Source organism: Haliotis cracherodii, unplaced genomic scaffold, assembly GCF_022045235.1.
Source record: "Haliotis cracherodii isolate W230 unplaced genomic scaffold, xgHalCrac1.p SCAF_6, whole genome shotgun sequence".
In the NCBI taxonomy this organism is placed as follows: Eukaryota; Metazoa; Mollusca; class Gastropoda; order Lepetellida; family Haliotidae; genus Haliotis; species Haliotis cracherodii.
This window is the reverse complement of record NW_027266319.1, coordinates 5,812,003-5,834,030: the sequence shown is the minus strand read 5'-3', so window position 1 is coordinate 5,834,030 and position 22,028 is coordinate 5,812,003. Positions and strand designations below refer to the sequence as shown.

Below are 22,028 nucleotides of genomic sequence, written 5' to 3'. Positions count from 1 at the left end.
AGAGAAAGTAAGACAAATCGTATAATACGGCCTGTACAGTGTACAGTGTACAATGAAAAATAAATTGTCAAGGCCAGAGAATAACCAGTCTCGATTATCCGCCGAGAGAGATTATATTGGGCTAAAGGGCAGAATAGCGGTGAACATAATATCAATGGATCAGTGATGACAACAGGTGTTCGCGAAAAGGGCAAGTGTGTTCTGGACACACTGGACACCTTAACAATTCAATTTCACGTACACAAGGGACTCCCACGTGGAGCCGCAATTTCACAAGGTGAAGGTCACACCAGCCTATCAAGCCTGTTCGAACAGTCTGCACCTGCTATTATTCAGGTCCCAACTGTTTTTCCGTTCAAGTAAGTCTCTGGTTGCTTCAACCATTCTAACAGATTATATATAGTGGACCAACATGCTTGTTTCTGTCTTATATTCACCTGTTAATACATTACGAAAGTAACGAATCGATCGGCGCAGTGTTTTCTGGACTGTGTTTACTGTTTACACTGTCTGGGGGACCAGTCATTCTGCACCGCCCTTAAGGCAGGGAAGTAAACGGGAAACGTCAATTTTGTAGCTTGTACGTCGACGTGTTGGTTTATTTGAAATTTCAAGCCACACATTTACGGAAATAAAACATACAAATCATGTGCGTGGAATGTTGATGCTATTCTTTTCCAGCAATAAGAGATACTTCAAAATCGTCTTTATGTAGTTAATTGATGCATCTGACCGTTTCTGGTCATTAGCTGACATTGTTAAACCATTCATGTGTAATCCGATGTCCTTTTTTCCTCAAGGACTTATTTTCTGATTTTCACGGTGCATACAAAAGAAGAACTGTGCTCCGGAGATCGTAAATAACAGCATAATATAAAAACTGTTCTGAATATGCTTATTCATGAAAAACGACGACATTTCAAATTAAATGTAATATGGCTGAATTCCACATTCTACATACCACACTTTTGATTGCTTGGATACTTATCTTCACTGGAAATATTTGGAATAGTTATATTCCGTATTTTGAATTAACCCAGTCCCCGTGTTTTTTTTAATCAGTGCACCGCACACAGCCACATGTGAAACGTTTGGTAGCAAAGTCAATGCAAAATCGGAATAGTGTGTCGGCGAATTTGCATCAAGGCTGCAGTATTTTTCAACCGTTTAATGGAATTCAGTGTACAGCCGTAGCTCTGGTCACTCATATATTTTGTGTCCCATGGCTCAAATCTATTTGCGTCTGTACCGTGTTCCACTGACCTCGATATTCTGTTGGATGAAGGCACAGCTCTCTACAGTCACTATAAAGGCTATGAGGGGTATTTAGGTCATAATCAGTTTTATAGCCCCGTCACATGTGCTCCAAATATTGAAGCAGGGAAAACAAATTTTATAGAATCATTTCATCAAGCAATATTGATATCCCAGTCACTTTTGGTAACTTTTAATGATGTCTCTATTGCATTTTTACGGATTTTGATTCGTATGCATCATTTGACTCTCATCAGCGGAATGGTTTGGGTCAGACTGATCCGAATGGACAAGCAGTTTTACTTCTGTTTAGTAGTATGGATGAATTGTTATGTTACATCTTAACAGTATATCAGGCGACTATGCTTCTCGTAAGAGGCGACTAATGGGATCGGGTGGCCAGGCTTTGGTTGATGCATGGCATCGATCCCAATTGCGTGGATCGATGCTGATGATATTAATCACTGGATTGTCAGGTCCAGACTCGATTATTTACAGAACGCCGTTATATAGCTGGAATATTGCTGTGTGCTGCATTAAACGACAAACTATCAATTATCATCATATGAACTCAAACCAGTAATTGTTACAAGTAAACCACATTCCACAACAGTTACTGACACTGGATAAAAAAACAGTACATAGAAAAAGAGTAACTCAACTCATCATGATCACAATTACTATTCTTTGAAAGAAAGAAATACAAAAAAGAAACTGACCAAAAAACGTAAAACAAGAGACGAGGAATCTCCGTTATTGATTAGTCCCGGTATTGAAATGTTTTCCAACTACGTGATAATATTTTGAGTATGTGCATCTGTGGTTGTGACAAAAAGACCTTATCTAGTATGACTTTTTTGCCATATGGAGCCCTTAGTATTTTCATTTACAGTATTATAACCAAATGCCAAGTGTAAAAAGAATGTGATCTATTATTTGAGTAGGTTCATCTGCCAATGTTGTTGGCAGTTTTGATACTATTTCCACATGTTTACATTTGTGCCAGAAATTGCTTCCATTTCCTTGGATCTACTTTTTGAATAAAGACCCAGGTTAGAATAGGTCTCCAGCAACCCATGCTTGCCGTAACAGGCGACGAACATGATTGGGTAGTCAGGCTCGCCGATTTGGTCGATGCATAACATCATATTCCAATTGCGTAGTACGATGCTCTTGGTGTCAATCACTGGATTATCTGGCCCAGACTCGCGCCGTCATATGGCTGGAATACTGCTGAGTGCGGCGTTAAACAGGAAACTAATTTTCAATAGACCTACCCTATACAAATGTATCAACTGTATTGCCCAATACTCAAAATAAATCATATTTTTTTCCACAACAGCGTTGTGTTATTTGTGGTTAATATAATTATGCTCCTTCATGCCTTTCAGTAACATCATAATTATGCGTTTGTGAGGCATCACATGTGGCGGGGAACTTTGATGCTCTGCATCAATGTCTTCTTGTTTATTATGGTGGGTGGGTCCTAGGAAATCAAGGGAGGTTGACCAAAGAATATGATATTCTTCTTGGGGAGGGATATAAAAATACACATACATGTAGATATATTATCTTTCGATACGGATACAGATTTATAGATCCATATTGCAATGGGGTGAGGTGGGTGAAACGGGGTTTAACGTCGCGTCCAAGATTATTGCACATATTTAGCGACGTGCATGTACGTGTGTGTGTGTGTGTGTGTGTGTGTGCTTTTACTAGTCCGGACTAATGCCGATTTATAGTGCTAGCTCACTGAGATATTATGCCTCAGTTTAACATGAATACCCGACTCAGACACAGTATACTGACCCTGAGCCGACCAGTCCTTGTTTTAGCCCCTTAATGCCGAGCGCCAGACAGGGTAACAACAAGTACCATCTTTTAACGTCTTTTGGTATGACGCTGTCGGGGATCGAACCCCGGACCTTCCGCTCTCCTGGCGGATGTAAGTGATATTATTCCTTTATGTGGGTATTGACGTAAACTTCTTCGAGCATGGTAACTTTGTTTGTTCGTTTGTTGTTTAACGCCGCACTCAGCTACATTCCAGCTCCCAGTTGCGTGGACCGATGCTCATGACATCAATCACTGGATTGTCTGTCCAAGACTCGATTATTTACAGACCGCCGTTATATAGCTGGAATATTGCTGAGTGCGGCGTTAAACAACAAACAAAAAGCATTAATTAAGTATTGGCAGCCGACAGAAACAACGTTACTATCATGGGGATGGATGCGTCATAAATATGGCAGCAGTACTCAGTCGTAAGAGGTAAATAAACTGAGGATCGGGTGGATTTTTTACAAAACGGAGTGTGTACAATCCTCCCCTGTGAGCATCGTCCCTTCCAACTAGTGCACCTACCAAGAGTTATGTCCCTTAAGCATGTCAGAATGCTCTGATCCTGAGTTCGCATCCGAGATTTGCCGTGATTATGATACATCCGTGGTAAACGTCTAGAACCTGCGCAACTTTGGGTTTTGAGCCGGTATAAAGTTGACCATCGGTGCCATGACTGAAATGCTGTAAGCGGCGTTAAACTCGTTCACTGACCCACAGGTTGATCATGCTGGACGTGGAGTTGCTGCAGAGACTGCCCTACTCGGACCAGCTCCTTGACTTGGTCAGGCGGTGTGAGAAGTGGCTACCAGGGAGCCTCACCGGCCGGGCTGTTCTGGTAGGGACGGCCGTGGGGGTGGCGGTCTATCTGGTCACCAAGAAGAGGTACAAGCTACCGCCGGGGCCCCGAGGCTGGCCCCTACTCGGGAACCTGCTAGGTAACTCGTAATTTTCATAATTTCAGTCATGCCCAATAGATAAAGTTCAATATATATAATTGTACATTCACCCTTTTTCACTTAAGGGGAGGACCCGTGAAGATCCGGGGTAGAATAGGTCTTCAGCAACCCATACTTGCCGTAAAAGGCGACTATGCTTGTCGTAAAAGGGGACTAACGGGATCGGGTGGTCCAGACTCTATTATTAACAGACCGCCGTCTTATAGCTGGAGTATTACTGAGTGCGGCGTAAAACTACAAACCAACCGATTGAAGGTAAGGTTGATTGATGCGATCAGAAACACAGTTAGCTGATATTAATTCTAGAGTTATGCTTGTTATGAGTTATGAGTTAAGTGCTTTCGAAGGTATATTTGAAAGGAAGCCTACCAACAAACTTGAACTTTATGGGACGTGGATTATAATAGAACTTTTCTTGTGTATTACTGAGTATTTAGTATTTACATACAAAAAATGTATTCAGAAGTATTCAGTTTATAAAACAATAAAGTTAAATGATTAGCTGATACAAAGATTAGAAGGTGCAGTTGAAGTACGTACCTTATTTATAACTTGTATTTAATGCTTCATTGTCATCCAATATGAATCCGAGAATGGGTACATGAAATACACAAACATAGACAACAAACCAACCAATCAACCCAATTGCTAGGGTCGATGCTCATGATGTCAATCACTGGATTGTCTGGTCCAGACTCGATTATTTTACAGACCGCCGTCATATAGCTGGAATATTGCTGAGTGCGGCGTTAAACAACAAACAAACAAACAAACAAACAAACACTTAAGGGGAGACGTGTGGCCCAGTCGACTTAGGCGCCACTATGCGCCAGAAACCAATGATTGTGGGTTCGAATCCCGGTTCGCCCAGATTATGTTTCTAGGTTTGTCAGCACCATAACCGTGCTCGTGGGTTTCACCAAAGTTGTTAACGTCTGAGACCTGCATCCTGCTTTCCTCCCACATTAAGCAGACACGCCGGAATAGGACTGGAATACTGTTCAAAGCGGCGTTAAAGCCACCTCACTCACTCACAATCAAACGATCATCTCTATATAAAAACAATTCCGGGGATACTTTTTGATGGTTTAGATGTTCTTAAAAGAACGTTCCTTAGACTATTTGAAGGTTGAATTCGAATCACATAACATTGGTTGGTTGGTTTGTTGTTTAACGCCGAACTCAGCATGCACGTGTGTGTGTGTGTGTGGCTGCTTGTACTAGTCCGGACTAATGCCGATTTATAGTGCTAACTCACTGAGATACCATGCCGCAGTTTAACATGAATACCCCACTCAGACACAGTATACTGACCTCCGAGTCCTTGTTTTAGCCCCTTAATGCCGAGCGCCAGACAGGGTAACAACAAGTACCATCTTTTAACGTCTTTTGGTATGACGCTATCGGGGATCGAACCCCGGACCTTCCGCTCTCCGGGCGGACACCCTACCACAAGATCACGGAGGCGGCTCATGATTAGGACATAGTGGAATAATGGAGTTTTAGGTTTCAATGTAGCTGATATTACAAATGTATATTCACAAGATATATTCAGTACTGTTGTATAACATTCAGGTGAGGTGAGGTGAGGTGAAATTGGCTTTAACGTCGCGTCCAAGATTATTGCACTTATATTTGGCTGCTTGTACTAGTCCGGACTGATGCCGATTTATAGCGCTAGCACACTGAGATACGATGCCGCAGTTTAACATGAATATCCCACTCAGACACAGTGTACTGACTCCGAGCCGACCAGTCCTTGTTTAGCCCCCTAATGCCGAGCGCCAGACAGGGTAACAACAAGTACCATCTTTTAACGTCTTTTGGTATGACGCTATCGGGGATCGAACCCCGGACCTTCCGCTCTCCGGGCGGACGCTCTACCACTAGACCACGGAGGCGGTCTATAACATACAGAGTGTTCATTACTTGAGAGTATTTACGTGCTGCTGGCACAATTTTTAGCCATAACTCAGTACCAACGTTTCTACATCTGTTGCAGAGTTCAGGAACGCCACCATCTTTGAGAAGCTGATTGAATGGCAGACAAAGTATGGACCCGTTATCACAGTCAATATGGGTAGGACGACATGGACAGCCTCCGTTAATGTTAACATCGATTATGGATTTACGATATTTCTTCAATTTTAAAGTGAACGCTTTTCTTTTATTTCATCATATTCATTTCAATATCAGTTCAACTGATATACATGATATATGTTATTATAACGCATCTTTTTTCGATACAGGGCCTCTGAGCGCGGTTACACTAAATAGAATAGACGTTGTCTTGGAAGCATTGGTGAAACGGCAGGCGGACTTTGCTGGGAGGCCACAGTCGTACTCAAGTAATCATCATCATCATCATCATCATCATCATCATCACCGTCATTGTCTTTATTGTTGTTACATTTTGTTATATGTAATTATAGTTTGTTTGTTTGTTTGTTGTTTAACGCCGCACTCAGCAATATTCAAGCTATATGACAGCGGTCTGTAAAATAATCGTGTCTGGACCAGACAATCCAATGATTGATGTCATGAGCATCGTTGTAGTAGTAGTAGTAGTAGTAGTAGAAGTAGAAGTAGTAGTAGTACTAGTAGTAGTAGTAGTACATAACTCTATAGCCAGTTATGTGCATAAACATTTGGAAAATTCGCATCGTTACTGAGATGAAATCGGAGTTATATGTGGTGTCTACAGCGCAGTTTAACATGGAAACCCCACCCCAGGATGGTGAGCGAACACTGGGCTACTCGAACTTAGAGCAGGCCTGGTCTTAGGGGTAGGGTTTTGTAAAAGGAGCTGAGCCGCGCAATATGTACACGAACCAGCTACAGCTAATTTCGTACATTACATTAGGATACCACATAGTTTAGTAAACTCCAGGTCAGCCGAAATTGCTTAGGGAGAAGGTGACCTCTTAAACACTTAATGCAACAACATTATTAAACTAACGACCCGTGAAGATCCGGGGTTGAATAGGTCTTCAGCAACCCATGCTTGCCGTAAAAGGCGACTATGCTGTCGCAAGATGCTACTAACGGGATCGGGTGGTCAAGACACGATTAGTTACAGACCGCAGTCCATAAGCTGGAGTGCGGCGTTAAACAACAAGCAAACAAACAAACAAACTCACCCACGTTGTTACTGGCATCCCGTGTTTGATAGTATTGATTTTTGTAGCACTGATAGCTATAAGGACTTAATTTTGTGTGTTTCCAGCGGACTTGTTCAGCGACGGAGGACGCAGTATCGCCCTTGGGAACTACAGCCCCACTTGGAAACTGCACAGGAAGTTAGCTACAAGGGCTCTGAAGTAAAACTTTAGACCGACACCTTTTAAGCAAATAGTTATACTGTTTTCACTGTTGATATCAATAAAATTGCAGCTCTAACCATCCCACCAATTGCACTACTTTTTCAGCATAATGCATATCAACGTACCAGGGAGGTGTCACTTGACCATTTGCTGGAAACACTCTTTAAATCTAAATGTATTGCATTGCGTTCACATTGCTACAGACCCGTGAAGATCCAGGGTAGAATAGGTCTTCAGCAACCCATGCTTGCTGTAAAAGGCGACTATGCTTGGCGTAGGTGGCGACTACCGGGATCGGATGGTCAGGCTCGCCGATCTGGTTGATGCATGTCATCGATCCGAAATTGCGTGGATCGATGTTCATGATATCAATCACTGGATTGTCTGGCCTAGACTCGATTATTTACAGACCGCCGTCATGTAGCTGGAATATTGCTGAGTGCGGCGTTAAACATCAAACCAACCAACCAACCATGATATTCATTTTACCCCCATAGACACTACATGACGGGCAACCAACTTGAGGGTGGAATAGAACGTTCCCTCTCCCAGGGCATACAGCTGATGAAAGAGAAGAAAGGGCCGTTTAACCCACATGACATCATCTCCCTGATCGTTTTCAACATCATCAACAACATCTGCTATAATGAGACGTAAGTATGTTGAGCTATATAGGAACTGATAACCGAGTTTTTTGTTTAGATGACCCCCATCATATAAAGCTGACACGCCGTGATGTGACTGGAATTCTGTTCAAAACAACCCGTGACGATCCGGATTATGATCATCTTTCCGAGGCAAGAGAGTTAACTGACTTTAAAAGTCCAGTTTCCACCCCTGCCGAACTTGGCTGGAATTCCTGGACTCGATCGTTGCGCAACTATTGGCTATTACGAGTTATGTCCCTTCTATGCCTCTCCTATAGACCAATCAGATTCCACCTCTCGTATCACTTACATTTGCTTCAAACAAAATGGCGGCGCCAAGTCAAGACGATCTGATCGATAATCAAGATCCATAACTAGTGATAAAACGAGTCTTACATTGCGAAGTGCATCAAATCACGTGAGCATCATGATTAAAGACATGAAAAGATTTCAGAAATATTTGTTGACAACGCGTTTGCGGTGCAGATGCTGTGTAAATCCTGCAATCGACCGAATTCTGCGTGACAGTTTACGAACCGGATTTCGATTTCGGTGCGCGATTTTGATTGGACTATGCATGGACTCGTTAGTCCAGCCACAATATAACTCCATTATACCAGCCTAGTTCGGCAAGGGTGGAAACTGGACTTTTATAGTCAGTTTACTCTCTTGCCTCAGGAAGGTGGGTTATGATAGGTCTTCAGCAACCATCAATGTATGCCGCAAAAGGCGAATATGCTTGTTGAAAGAGGCGACTGACGGGATCGAGTGGGATTGGTTGATGTATGTCATCGTATCCGACTTGTGTAGATCGATGCTCATGATGTCAATCACTGGATTGTCTGGTCCAGATTCGCGTTAAACAACAAACAAACTAACTGTGAAAAACTCACTCACTTACTCTCTTCCTTTCAGATGTGATGTCAACGACAAGTACTTCAAGGATATGATAAGTATATCAGATACCTTGGGGAATGAAGTCGGCAACGGCTTTCTTGAGGATGTCATTCCCCCACTCCGACTCTTCCCTACAGGGAAAATGAGGCGTATTTTGAAACTGGTTGACAAATTCGATGGGTACTTGCGGGAGCAATTGAACAAACACAAGCAAACACAATCAAAAGGTGACTTTTTGGTATTTTGGCACGTACTTAAGAAAACATACTATTACTCACAACATATTATTTTTTTACAATATTGAGCCAGTGAACGATCTATATTTTTCTTCTAAAACCAGTTGACAAGCTATTTGTTTTCCTTCATTTTCGTATATAGCTCCTTTCCCACCCCTACAAAATATATACAATGGTCGTGAAATTCAGTAATCAATTATGGCATGCTGCTGCGACATTAAATCTGCCCCCACTGTGTTGCAAAACGAATATATATTGTAATTGTTTCTCTGCACTTGTACGCAGCAGACGTAATTCAAAATATCATATAAAGTAAATCTGTTCAGCGCTGTAGTGTCACTGGATTGTCTGGTCCACTGTCACTGGATTGTCTGATCAGGTCGGTTGGTTGGTTTGTTGTTTAACGCCGCACTCAGCAATATTCCAGCTATATGACGGCGGTCTGTAAATAATCGAGTCTGGACCAGACAATCCAGTGATTGATATCATGAGCATCGATCCACGCCTTTTACGGCAAGCATGGGTTGCTGAAGACCTATTCTCCCCCGAACTCTTCACGGGTCCAGACTCGATTGATTACAGGCCGCCGTCGTATGGCAGGAGTACAGCTGTGCGGCGTCAGGCAACAAACAGACGCTTATACTTCCTTATGCAAATTGTCTGAGTGCCTGGAGCTTCCGGAAGAGCAGGACATACTCACCCTTTTCGCGAACACCTGGATCATCACTGAGTTTCAGGACCTGTGAAGATTCCGGGGTAGAACAGGTCTTCAGCAACCCATGCTTGCCGTAAAAGGCGACTATGCTTGTCGTAAAAGGCGACTAACGGGATCGGGTGGTCAGGCTCGCTGACTTGGTTGATGCATGTCATCGATCCCAATTGCGTGGGTCGATGTTCATAAAGATCCGGGGTAGAATAGGTCTTCAGCAACCCATGCTTGCCGTAAAAGGTGACAATGCTTGTCGTAAAAGGCGACTAACGGGATCGGGTGGTCAGGCTCGCTGACTTGGTTTGATGCATGCCATCGATCCCAATCCTGGATCTCCACGCAATGGGGATCGATGACATGCATCAACCAAGTCAGGGAGCCTGACCACCCGATCCCGTTAGTCGCCTTTTACGGCAAGCATGGGTTGCTGAAGACCTATTCTACTCCGGATCTTCACGGGTCTGGATCATCACTGAGTTTCAGCGATTCATTAATATATTTTTCACCATTATGTCGCCTTTTACTCCCAGTGGAATCTGTTTCTGCCGTTGACGTGTTTGAGTATTGTTAATGTTTTTAATCCTTCGCGTCAGTAGCTGTGTGAGTGTTTTATCGACAGGTACTACCCGTGATTTTTGTGATGCTCTGCTTGAGGCCCAAGATGAGGCACGTGAAGAGGAAGACCCCGATCTGATGTCACAGCTGTCAGACAGACACATTCTTCGGACATTAGCAGACATACTTGGAGGTAAAATTCCATAGAGGAAATATTTAGGCCACAGATATGTTCTGAATGGAACACGTATTACTGCAGTGAAATCACGCACTTAAAACATAGAAAGTACCTCTGAAAACTTGGTATCAGGACCCGTGAAGATTCCGGGGCAGAATTGGTCTCTAGCAACCCATGTTTGCCGTAAAAGGCGACTATGCTTGTCGTAAAAGGCGACTAACGGGATCGGGTGGTCAGACTCGCTGACTTGGTTGATATATGTCATCGATCCCAATTGCGTGGATCGATGCTCATGATATCAATCACTGGATTGTCTGGTCCAGACTCGATTATTTACAGACCGCCGTCATATAGCTGGAATATTTGCTGAGTGCGGCGTTAAACAACAAACCTACCAACCAACCAAACCATTTTATAGTGATTCATAAACACATGCTTAAGACATGCCGGACACCTCATTTTATGTTTCTGGAAAGGGTTTTGTCGCCTATATTTCAAAGCAGAACATGGTCATCGACACGCGTGTCATTATCATAATAAGTATTATGCTGGGTGGCACGAAGGGCTCATTCCTCTGAGGTGCCGTCCATTGAAGATTCCGGGTTAGAATTGATTGGTCTTCAGCAACCCATGCTTGTCGTAAGATGCGTGGTGAGACTTGGTTGATGCATGTCATTGTGTCCCAATTGCGTAGATCGATGTTCATGATGTCAATCACTGGATTGCCTGTTCCAGATACGATTATTTATAGATCACCGAAATATAGCTGGAATATTGCTGAGTGCGGTGTAAAACAACAAACAAACATGGAGCCAGCGAGAAAAACTTTCGTTCCTTTGTCTCGCTGGGATCCGAGAATCGTGCATCTTAATTCCAGATTCGCCCTGATTATGTTTCTCGGTCGTGCCCCTGCTCGTGGGTTTCGATACATTTTGTAACCTTTAACCAGCATCCCATTGTGCATTCCTGTTCTAGACAGCGTGAAAGTAGGGCCAAATCACTCACTCACTCACTCATTACAGCTGGGTTGGACACGTCCCGCTTCACCCTGTTGTGGACGCTGTTGTACCTGGCCATGCACCCCGACATCCAGGACAAGGTGCACGAGGAGGTCGATAAGGCCCTAGGTGAGATTATTAAGCATCTAGGACCTGCATCCCTTCAGACATATTTGGCATCATATTAATCTGACATGCGGTAACATAACTCAAGTACTGTTCAAACCCGACCAGCAGGACTTTTCCGCTAAACGGAGGTTGTGCCAATTATGAAGTCCGCTTCACTTTTGTATGCCTTTATTATTGTGATATCAGAAATAAGTTTTACCAGAACGTTATCTGCTAAGCCATCCTGTGTCTGTTTTTGTTCCTTTTAAAAAGATGCTACTGTCGTATTAAACTATTTCCTGCTTAGATTGCTTCAAATACGCAAACACTTGGATACAAAATATGTCATCCCTTAAACTTACAACTGGATACAAAATATTACATATAAAAGCATATAATTGGACACCAAATATTCCATTATATACGCACACAATTAGGGCCAAAGGTCCAAGGTAGAATAGCTGTAATATTGCTGAGTGCGGCGTAAAACAACACACAAACAATTGAATAAAGCAATATAGGATTTATCCGAATATAGAAATTCCACGTCTGTGGGTCCAAGGTAGAAAAGGTCTTCAGCAACCCATGTCTGCCGTGAAAGGTGGCTGTTCTTGTCGTAAAAGGCGACTAATAGAATCGGGTGGTCAGGCTCCCTGACTTGGTTGATGCATGTCACCGTATCTTAGTTGCGTAGATCGATGCTCATGATGTCAATAAACTGGATTGTCTGGTCCAGACTCGATTATTTACAGACCGCCGTCATATAGCTATAATATTGCTGAGTGCGGCGTTAAACAACAAACAAACAAACAAACTTTGACTATGGCACACCACTCAACGTTGGCTTCATAGTGCCACGTTACATTTTCTTGCAAATATCACCTGATCGCCTTGATATGATGATCTTAAAGATAATATTTCATGAAAATATTAGCTGGAGACGTATTAGTTGTGTTTGTGTAATTCATTTCTCGCCTCGAATAATTGCAATATTTCTGGTGCGGTGTTAAGCATTTTTCACTCACTCACTCACAACTTCATTACACACCCACAGGTCCACGTCACTTTCCCAAGGTTTCAGACCGGAGTAATCTCCCCTTCATCGAGGCCGTGCTGTACGAGAGTATGAGGATCGCCACTATGGTGCCTCTTGGTCTTCCACATATGTCCCTGTGTGACACACACGTTGGTAGGTTACAGTTACCGATATGTAGGATCTATTCAATAATGTTTACTACACGTGAAGATCCGGGGTAGAAAAGGTCTTCAGCAACCTTGCCGTAATAGGTGACTATGCTTGTCGTAATATGAGAGGCGACTGACGGATAGGATGGTCAGGCTCGCTGACTTGGTTGATGTATGTGGATCCAATAGCGTGGATCGATGCTTATGATGTCAATCACTGGATTGCCTGGTCCAGACTCGATTATTTACAGACCGCCGTCATATAGCTGGGGTGAGTGAGTGTTTTGACTTTACGCCGCTTTCCAGCAATATCACGGCGGGGTACACCAGAAATGGGCTTCACACATTGTACCCATGTCGGGAATCGAACCCGGGTGTCGGGGTGACGAGCAAACGCTTTCACCACTGGGCTACCCGACCGCCCCCCACATAGCTGGAATACTGCTGAGTGCAGCGTTAAACAACCAATAAACAAACAAACAACAATATTTACTCTACGTTGTATCTTTAAAGTAGAACTTGTACATGAGCTCGTAGCACTCGTAACATCTTAATATGTTGATGTAACAACGCTACGTTATTCCCGGGGAAGGATAATCAGCATTATCTTGAAGAGTTATACTTAGCAATAAAATATACTTAGCATATACCATGATTCTTCTGTGTATATGTGATCGCGATATGGTTGAAATATTGCCGTTGTAACGTTTAATCTAAACTCACTCACTTGTATATGTGTGGCGGCGGGGTAGCCTAGTGGCTAAAGCGTTCGTTTGTCACGCCGAAGATCCGGGTTCGAATCCCCAAATGGGTACTATGTATGAAGTCCATTTTTCGTTTCTCCCGCCGTTATGTTATTGCTAAAAGCCGCGTGAAACCATACTCACTCACCCTTGTATCTGTATCTGAATAGGTCTTCAGCAACTCATGCTGGCCGTAAAAGGCGACTATGCTTGTCGTAAGAGGCGACTAACGGGATCGGGTGGTCAGGCTCGCTGGCTTGGTTGATGCATGTCATCGATCTCAATTGCGTGATTCGATGCTCATGATATCAACCACTGGATTGTCTGGCCTAGAATCGATTATTTACAGACCGCCGTCATATAGCTGGAATATGCTGAGTGCAGCGTTAAACAACAAACCAAACAACAAACCAACAAAGCTATTGTCGCTTTTATTCACGTTAACCCCTTATTCACTCGTAATCTTGTCAATCACCATTCGAACAAGTCACCATAGTGAATGACATAAAGTGACATTTTCTCAAAATGACGTTAAAAGGGTCAGCAGAGTAATAATGAGCATTTGTTTCAAAAATAAGGATTTTTATGTGTTTTTTTTTATCATCAAGAGTGAGTGAGTGAGTTGGGTTTAACGCCGCTTTTAACAGTATTCCAGTTATATCGCGGCGTGTCAGCTTAATGTGGGTGCAGGTCTCAGACGTTTACCACTTCGGTGAAACTCGAAACGGGTATGGTGCTGACAAACCTAGAAACATAATCGGGGCCAACCGGGATTCGAACCCACAATCATAGGTTTATGGCGTGCCCAAGGGACGCTTCTGTGCACAGCGAATCGCGGCGCCTTAGACGACTGGGCCACCCTTGCCCCCTGCAGCATCAAGAACCTTGACCAAAAGCATTGATGTTACGGTCGTGTTTTCATGTCGCATGTCGTTGATTCAGTGGAACATATTTTGATGATTACGTTTACAGGAGGCTTCGATATCCCAAAAGGAACATTGGTCCTGATTAACCACCACGCTCTGCACCATGACCCGGAACAGTGGCGTGACCCGGAAGTATTCAAACCAGAGAGGTTTCTGGACCAGACTGGCAAGATGGCAGCTAAACCAGAAAGTTGGCTTCCGTTCTCCGCCGGAAGGAGAGTGTGTCTCGGAGAGAGCGTGGCCAAACCCGAGCTTCACCTCTTGTTGGCTGGCATTATGAGACATTTGAGAGTGTCTCTCCCACCTGGAACCAAACTGAACTTTGAACAAAGAGGGGGGTCATTTCAGAGCATTCCTAATGAATACGAAATTACAGTTGAAGCAAGGATTTAGGTGTATGAACTTTACCTTTCAATCTCATTAAAATCAGATCTTAATTCTCGCTATCACTAAACAAAGATCTGAGGACATCCCATTACGGGTCACGTCAGACCGACCTTGCGCGAATTTTGACCGACTAATTGAAGGACTGACAAGAAGTCAGTGCTTTACGGCACTAATTTCAAATTGGCGACTACGCTTCGAAACATATTTTGACAAATTCTCGATTAAGAAATTTGAAACCTGAACAACAGACAATTCTGGAATGGCAAGTATATGGATTCAGTCGTTAAGCCTGTAACTATCGTTCGGAATACCCCGTGTTAAAGTTTTTGAGATTGCATGATTAGAAATCCCATTCCGACTGTCACTTTCATGATCTGGTAAGCGACGCTCTGATTGGTCGGATGAAAGGTCGTTCTGACGTGACCCCTAATGGGATGTCCTCAGATCTTTGTTTTGCAGTAGCGAGAAGAAGATCTGATTTTAGTGAGATTGTTTACCTTTAGAAGGCGTTTAAAACATTGAAGACATACGTGCGTCTTTCTTTACGAAGGCGCACAGCTCAGCAAGCTGAAAGAAATGTCCTAACTCCTGTGCATCATTTGAAACAAATATGATATTTCTTTGCGAACGCCTGGTGTCATCATTGATTTTCAATGAATCATTCATTGAATTGTCACCACCATGTTGCCTATTACGCCCAACGGAATCTGTTTCGGCGGATAATCGAGACTGGTTATTGATGGCGGGTGTTTTTATTTTTGTCTTTACTAATGTAAAGAAGCAGTGTAGCAGTTTCTTTAATCATAAGTCGTAACTGTGTAGCTGGGCAGTAAATGTGAAAGTTTAACAAACACACGCTGCAGGTGTTAAACGTTTGTTCCAGCAATAGTCCATAGGAGTTATTTTTTGTAAGACCCTGAAACATTTGAAAAGGAATAATAAGTAAAATAAATAGTACACACTGGTAGAACTTGGTAAATAGTTTTACAGTTACATTAACTGTGTACTGTGTACAGGAAGATGGATAAATATTCTGTGTAATAAAATTAGGGATTTTACAAAATACATTCATGCTGCGCACCTTTTATTTGTTTTCCTTGCAGAGTCGTTTATTTCTTAAGTAACATATACTTTTATAACCAAGAGTAATACAGCTATACTGTCTACATACAGGATACTACACGGAACTAATCATGTTTATAACATAACCTATTCCAGAAAACAACACTTAGACTCTTGTCTCATACACGAAAAAAGAGATGGAAACGTTGTACATTACTAATTACAAAAACTTAGATTAAACTAAATTAGATCATAGCCGAGATTTACTTGATAAACTAACATGATTTAGATTGTTTGCAGACAACTTGTCTGTGAAGAGAGTGTGTTAGACTATGTACATGCAGTAAGACAAAGTGTTAAATCGTTAACACTTTATGCAGAACATAGCATGTTCAAAATGGTTATCTGTGGTAAGTGTAGAATTCAATATTTGAAGGCGTGACACTTCTATGTGCCCCAGCTTCTCCCGTGTTTTGTGACGGCGTTTCCCTTCACAGTTGCGCAGGTGTAATCTCAGCAAAATCATTATTAGCAACAGACTAAGAGTACTTGACGTTGACGTATAGACAATGTAAGGAGAGACTGTGCAGCCTTGTGGTTCGATTGTAAATCTTCGGGACATTCGATTCCCCCGCAGTGATGTTGCTAGAACGTTGCTGAGAGGCACGCTAACCTCCCGTCATGTTATGTATCATGTGTACGGGTTCACTATTAAAATAAAGAAGTTTTTACTCTTCCGTTCGCGTTTGATTTATATTCCACATGGCAGTCTATGGATACTAATGGCAAGGCTCGTGGTTAGCAGTCAGTTAACTTAAACGTCTTCTGTCAAAAGGGATGCCTCCCTGATATGTTGGGTTTTGTGTCCAATGCCTGGCATAACGATAAACATAGCAGGTCAATTGATACAGAGGTTAACTCACTCACCGGATCGGGTGGTCAGGCTCGTTGACTTGGTTGATGCATGTAATCTTATCCCAATTGCAAATCACTGGATTGTCTGGTCCAGACTCTATTATTTATAAACAAACTGAACCAATACAGGATAAACAATTCGTATAAGGTATATAATATTACGGCTATGGTGTGTTGTGGTTATAAAAGTATTTAAGGTGTTTCATTAATAAAGTTGATAAGATTCGTGTGCAATTCTACATTGGATTTTGTATGGCATTGGGAATGACAATTAAAACATCCCTGAATATCTTACATGGGCAACAACAGATTGCTGAATGAGTTCGGTTTAACGCCGCTTTGAACATTATTCCAGTGTCACAGCGTGGCAGCTTAATGTGGGAGGAAAACCCGAAGTGATGAAGGTCTCAGACGTTTACCACTCACGAGTACGCCTATAGTGCTGACAAGCCGAGAAACTTTATCGGGGCGAATCGGGATTCGAGCCCATGATAAGAGGTTTCTGGCGTCCTCATGGGATGCAACTCAGAAGGCGCATGAAGGCGCTTTAAACGTCTGGGCCCCCATTTCCCCTTTGTTTTCAAGACAGTGGTTGATATGATGACATCCGCCTGATTACACAATTTGGTAACAAGACATCCACCTGATGACAGTGTTTGGTAACAAAACATCCACCCTATTGCACAGTGTTTCATAACAAGACATCCATCTGATGACAGTGTTTGGCAACAAGACATCCACCTGATGACAGTGTTTGGTAACAAGACATCCACCTGATGACAGTGTTTGGTAACAAGACATCCACCTGATGACAGTGTTTGGTAACAAGACACCCACCTGATGACAGTGTTTGGTAACAAGACATCCACCTGATGACAGTGTTTGGTAACAAGACATCCACCTGATGACAGTGTTTGATAACAAGACACCCACCTGATGACAGTGTTTGGTAACAAAACACCACTTTATTGGACAGTGTTTGGTAAAAAGACATCGACCTGATGCAAGTGTTTGGTTGTAAGACATGAACCCGATGACAGTGTTTGGTTGTAAGACACAACCCGATGACAGTGTTTGGTTGTAAGACACAACCCGATGACAGTGTTTGGTTGTAAGACAGAACCCGGTGACACAGTGTTTGGTTGTAAGACACAACCCGGTGACACAGTGTTTGGTTGTAAGACACAACCAGGTGACACAGTGTTTGGTTGTAAGACACAACCAGGTGACACAGTGTTTGGTTGTAAGACACAACCTGGTGACACAGTGTTTGGTTGTAAGACACAACCCGGTGACACAGTGTTTTGATTCAAGACACGAACACGGTGACACAGTGTTTGGTTGTAAGACACAACCCGGTGACACAGTGTTTGGTTGTAAGACACAACCCGGTGACACAGTGTTTTGATTCAAGACACGAATCCGGTGACACAGTGTTTGGTTGTAAGACACAACCCGGTGACACAGTGTTTGGTTGTAAGACATGAACCCGATGACAGTGTTTGGTTGTAAGACACAACCCGATGACAGTGTTTGGTTGTAAGACACAACCCGATGACAGTGTTTCGTTGTAAGACAGAACCCGGTGACACAGTGTTTGGTTGTAAGACACAACCCGGTGACACAGTGTTTGGTTGTAAGACACAACCCGGTGACACAGTGTTTGGTTGTAAGACACAACCCGGTGACACAGTGTTTTGATTCAAGACACGAACCCTGTGACACAGTGTTTGGTTGTAAGACACAACCCGGTGACACAGTGTTTGGTTGTAAGACACAACCCGGTGACACAGTGTTTGGTTGTAAGACACAACCAGGTGACACAGTGTTTGGTTGTAAGACACAACCCGGTGACACAGTGTTTGGTTGTAAGACACAACCCGGTGACACAGTGTTTTGATTCAAGACACGAACCCGGTGACACAGTGTTTGGTTGTAAGACACAACCCGGTGACACAGTGTTTGGTTGTAAGACACAACCCGGTGACACAGTGTTTTGATTCAAGACACGAATCCGGTGACACAGTGTTTGGTTGTAAGACACAACCCGGTGACACAGTGTTTGGTTGTAAGACACAACACGGTGACACAGTGTTTGGTTGTAAGACACAACCAGGTGACACAGTGTTTGGATGCAAGACATGAACCAGTTGACACAGTGTTTGGTTGTAAGACACAACCCGGTGACACAGTGTTTGGTTGTAAGACACAACCCGGTGACACAGTGTTTGGTTGCAAGATACGAACCCGGTGACACAGTGTTTGGTTGTAAGACATGAACCAGGTGACACAGTGTTTGGTTGCAAGACATGAACCAGGTGACACAGTGTTTGGTTGCAAGACACCAACCAGGTGACACAGTGTTTGGATGCAAGACACGAACCCGGTGACACAGTGTTTGGTTGTAAGACACAACCCGGTGACACAGTGTTTGATTGTAAGACACGAACCAGGTGGCACAGTGTCTGGTTGCAAGACACGAACCAGATGGCACAGTGTTTGGTTGTAAGACACGAACCCGATGGCACAGTGTTTGGTTGTAAGACACGAACCCGGTGACACAGTGTTTGGTTGTAAGACACAACCCGGTGACACAGTGTTTGGTTGTAAGACACAACCCGATGACAGTGTTTGGTTGTAAGACACAACCCGGTGACACAGTGTTTGGTTGTAAGACACAACCCGGTGACACAGTGTTTAGTTGTAAGACACAACCCGGTGACACAGTGTTTGGTTGTAAGACACAACCCGGTGACACAGTGTTTTGATTCAAGACACGAACCCTGTGACACAGTGTTTGGTTGTAAGACACAACCCGGTGACACAGTGTTTGGCTGTAAGACACAACCCGGTGACACAGTGTTTGGTTGTAAGACACAACCAGGTGACACAGTGTTTGGTTGTAAGACACAACCTGGTGACACAGTGTTTGGTTGTAAGACACAACCCGGTGACACAGTTTTCGGTTGTAATACACAACCAGGTGACACAGTGTTTTGATTCAAGACACGAATCCGGTGACACAGTGTTTGGTTGTAAGACACAACCCGGTGACACAGTGTTTGGTTGTAAGACACAACCCGGTGACACAGTGTTTGGTTGTAAGACACAACCAGGTGACACAGTGTTTGGATGCAAGACATGAACCAGTTGACAAAGTGTTTGGTTGTAAGACATGAACCAGTTGACACAGTGTTTGGTTGTAAGACACAACCCGGTGACACAGTGTTTGGTTGCAAGATACGAACCCGGTGACACAGTGTTTGGTTGTAAGACATGAACCAGGTGACACAGTGTTTGGTTGCAAGACATGAACCAGGTGGCACAGTGTTTGGTTGCAAGACACCAACCAGGTGACACAGTGTTTGGATGCAAGACACGAACCAGATGGCACAGTGTTTGGTTGTAAGACATGAACCAGGTGACACAGTGTTTGGTTGCAAGACACGAACCAGATGGCACAGTGTTTGGTTGTAAGACACGAACCCGATGGCACAGTGTTTGGTTGTAAGACACGAACCCGGTGACACAGTGTTTGGTTGTAAGACACAACCCGGTGACATAGTGTTTGGTTGTAAGACACGAACCCGGTGACACAGTGTTTGGTTGTAAGACGTGAACCCGGTGACAGTGTTTGGTTGTAAGACACGAACCCGGTGACACAGTGTTTGGTTGTAAGACGTGAACCCGGTGACAGTGTTTGGTTGTAAGATACGAACCAGGTGACACAGTGTTTGGTTATAAGACACAAACCCGGTGACACAGTGTTTGGTTGCAATACATGAACCAGGTGACACAGTGTTTGGTTGCAATACATGAACCCGATGACACAGTGTTTGGTTGCAATACATGAACCCGGTGACACAGTGTTTGGTTGCAATACATGAACCCGATGACACAGTGTTTGGTTGCAAGACATGAACCCGGTGACACAGTGTTTGGATGCAAGACACAAACCCGGTGACACAGTGTTTGGTTGATAGACATGAACCCGGTGACACAGTGTTTGGTTGCAAGACACGAACCAGGTGACACAATGTTCGGATGCAAGATACGAACCCGGTGACACAGTGTTTGGTTGTAAGACATAAACCCGGTGACACAGTGTTTGGATGCAAGACACGAACCCGGTGACACAGTGTTAGGTTGCAATACATGAACCAGGTGACACAGTGTTTGGTTGCAATACATGAACCAGGTGACACAGTGTTTGGTTGCAAGACACGAACCCGGTGACACAGTGTTTGGTTGCAAGACACGAATCCGGTGACACAGTGTTTGGTTGTAAGACACAACCCGGTGACACAGTGTTTGGTTGTAAGACACAACCCGGTGACACAGTGTTTGGTTGCAAGACACGAACCAGGTGACACAGTGTTTGGTTGCAATACATGAACCAGGTGACACAGTGTTTGGTTGCAAGACACGAACCCGGTGACACAGTGTTTGGTTGCAAGACATGAACCAGGTGGCACAGGGTTTGGATAACAAGATACCAATCTCTGACAGTGTTTGGTTACAAGATACCAACCTCTTGACGCCGAGTTCCGTTACAAACCTGGTTGCGAGTGTACCACTCAAGTATTTCTGTAACAATGTATTTACTTACGTTCATCCACAAAGAAATGACTACTTATTAAAAAAATTACGGTTACTTTACGGTTACGGTTTCTAACGTGCATCGTGAAAGGACCCATAGTGTATGAGAGAAAGGCACTAACCATATCAAAACAAGAGGAGGCACGAATGACGCATCGAAACAGTCCATGGCTCAAGCACACTCAACAGAAGTTTCAGAATATACGACTCTTTCACATGACTGTAGTTAATTTGTCATCCCATGACAGGTTTACGATAATCATATGATGGTCATATAAATCCTGCACCTGATTCGCGGTGCCCTCTACGTAGTACATGTCACCGACGCTCACCTACAGTGACACTCCCCAAAACCGATAGTCCCCTACACCGACATTCCCCCGAGAAAATAAAAATACGGAAATTAAATAAGATGACATGAGTGGTTAGACTTGAAGCAGTTCGTTTCAAAAATATGTTTAATGAGTAATATGACAAATGAAGGTACGTTACGCAGATAATATTC

General features: G+C 43.4%; 1 protein-coding gene across 1 annotated transcript; it reads left to right on the top strand.

Moving 5' to 3' along the window:
• Positions 1–242: 242 nt before the first annotated feature.
• Positions 243–16,712, top strand: LOC139445692 (steroid 17-alpha-hydroxylase/17,20 lyase-like). Its single transcript, XM_071226887.1, has 11 exons — positions 243–359; positions 3,817–4,034; positions 6,058–6,135; positions 6,305–6,403; positions 7,282–7,375; positions 7,876–8,031; positions 8,941–9,149; positions 10,487–10,615; positions 11,623–11,727; positions 12,761–12,895; positions 14,607–16,712. Exons 2-11 carry the CDS (start codon positions 3,824–3,826, stop codon positions 14,951–14,953), a joined length of 1,563 nt encoding a protein of 520 aa, XP_071082988.1. The 5' UTR covers positions 243–359; positions 3,817–3,823; the 3' UTR covers positions 14,954–16,712.
• The last annotated feature ends 5,316 nt before the right edge of the window (positions 16,713–22,028 follow it).

Excerpts from the sequence above, each read along its gene's own strand:
- LOC139445692 (XM_071226887.1), top strand. The coding sequence starts at position 3,824 with ATGCTGGACGTGGAGTTGCTGCAGAGACTGCCCTACTCGGACCAGCTC. Across the intron at positions 9,150-10,486 it reads CAAGCAAACACAATCAAAAG|GTACTACCCGTGATTTTTGT; the intron begins GTGACTTTTTGG and ends TTTTATCGACAG. Across the intron at positions 12,896-14,606 it reads CCTGTGTGACACACACGTTG|GAGGCTTCGATATCCCAAAA; the intron begins GTAGGTTACAGT and ends TTACGTTTACAG.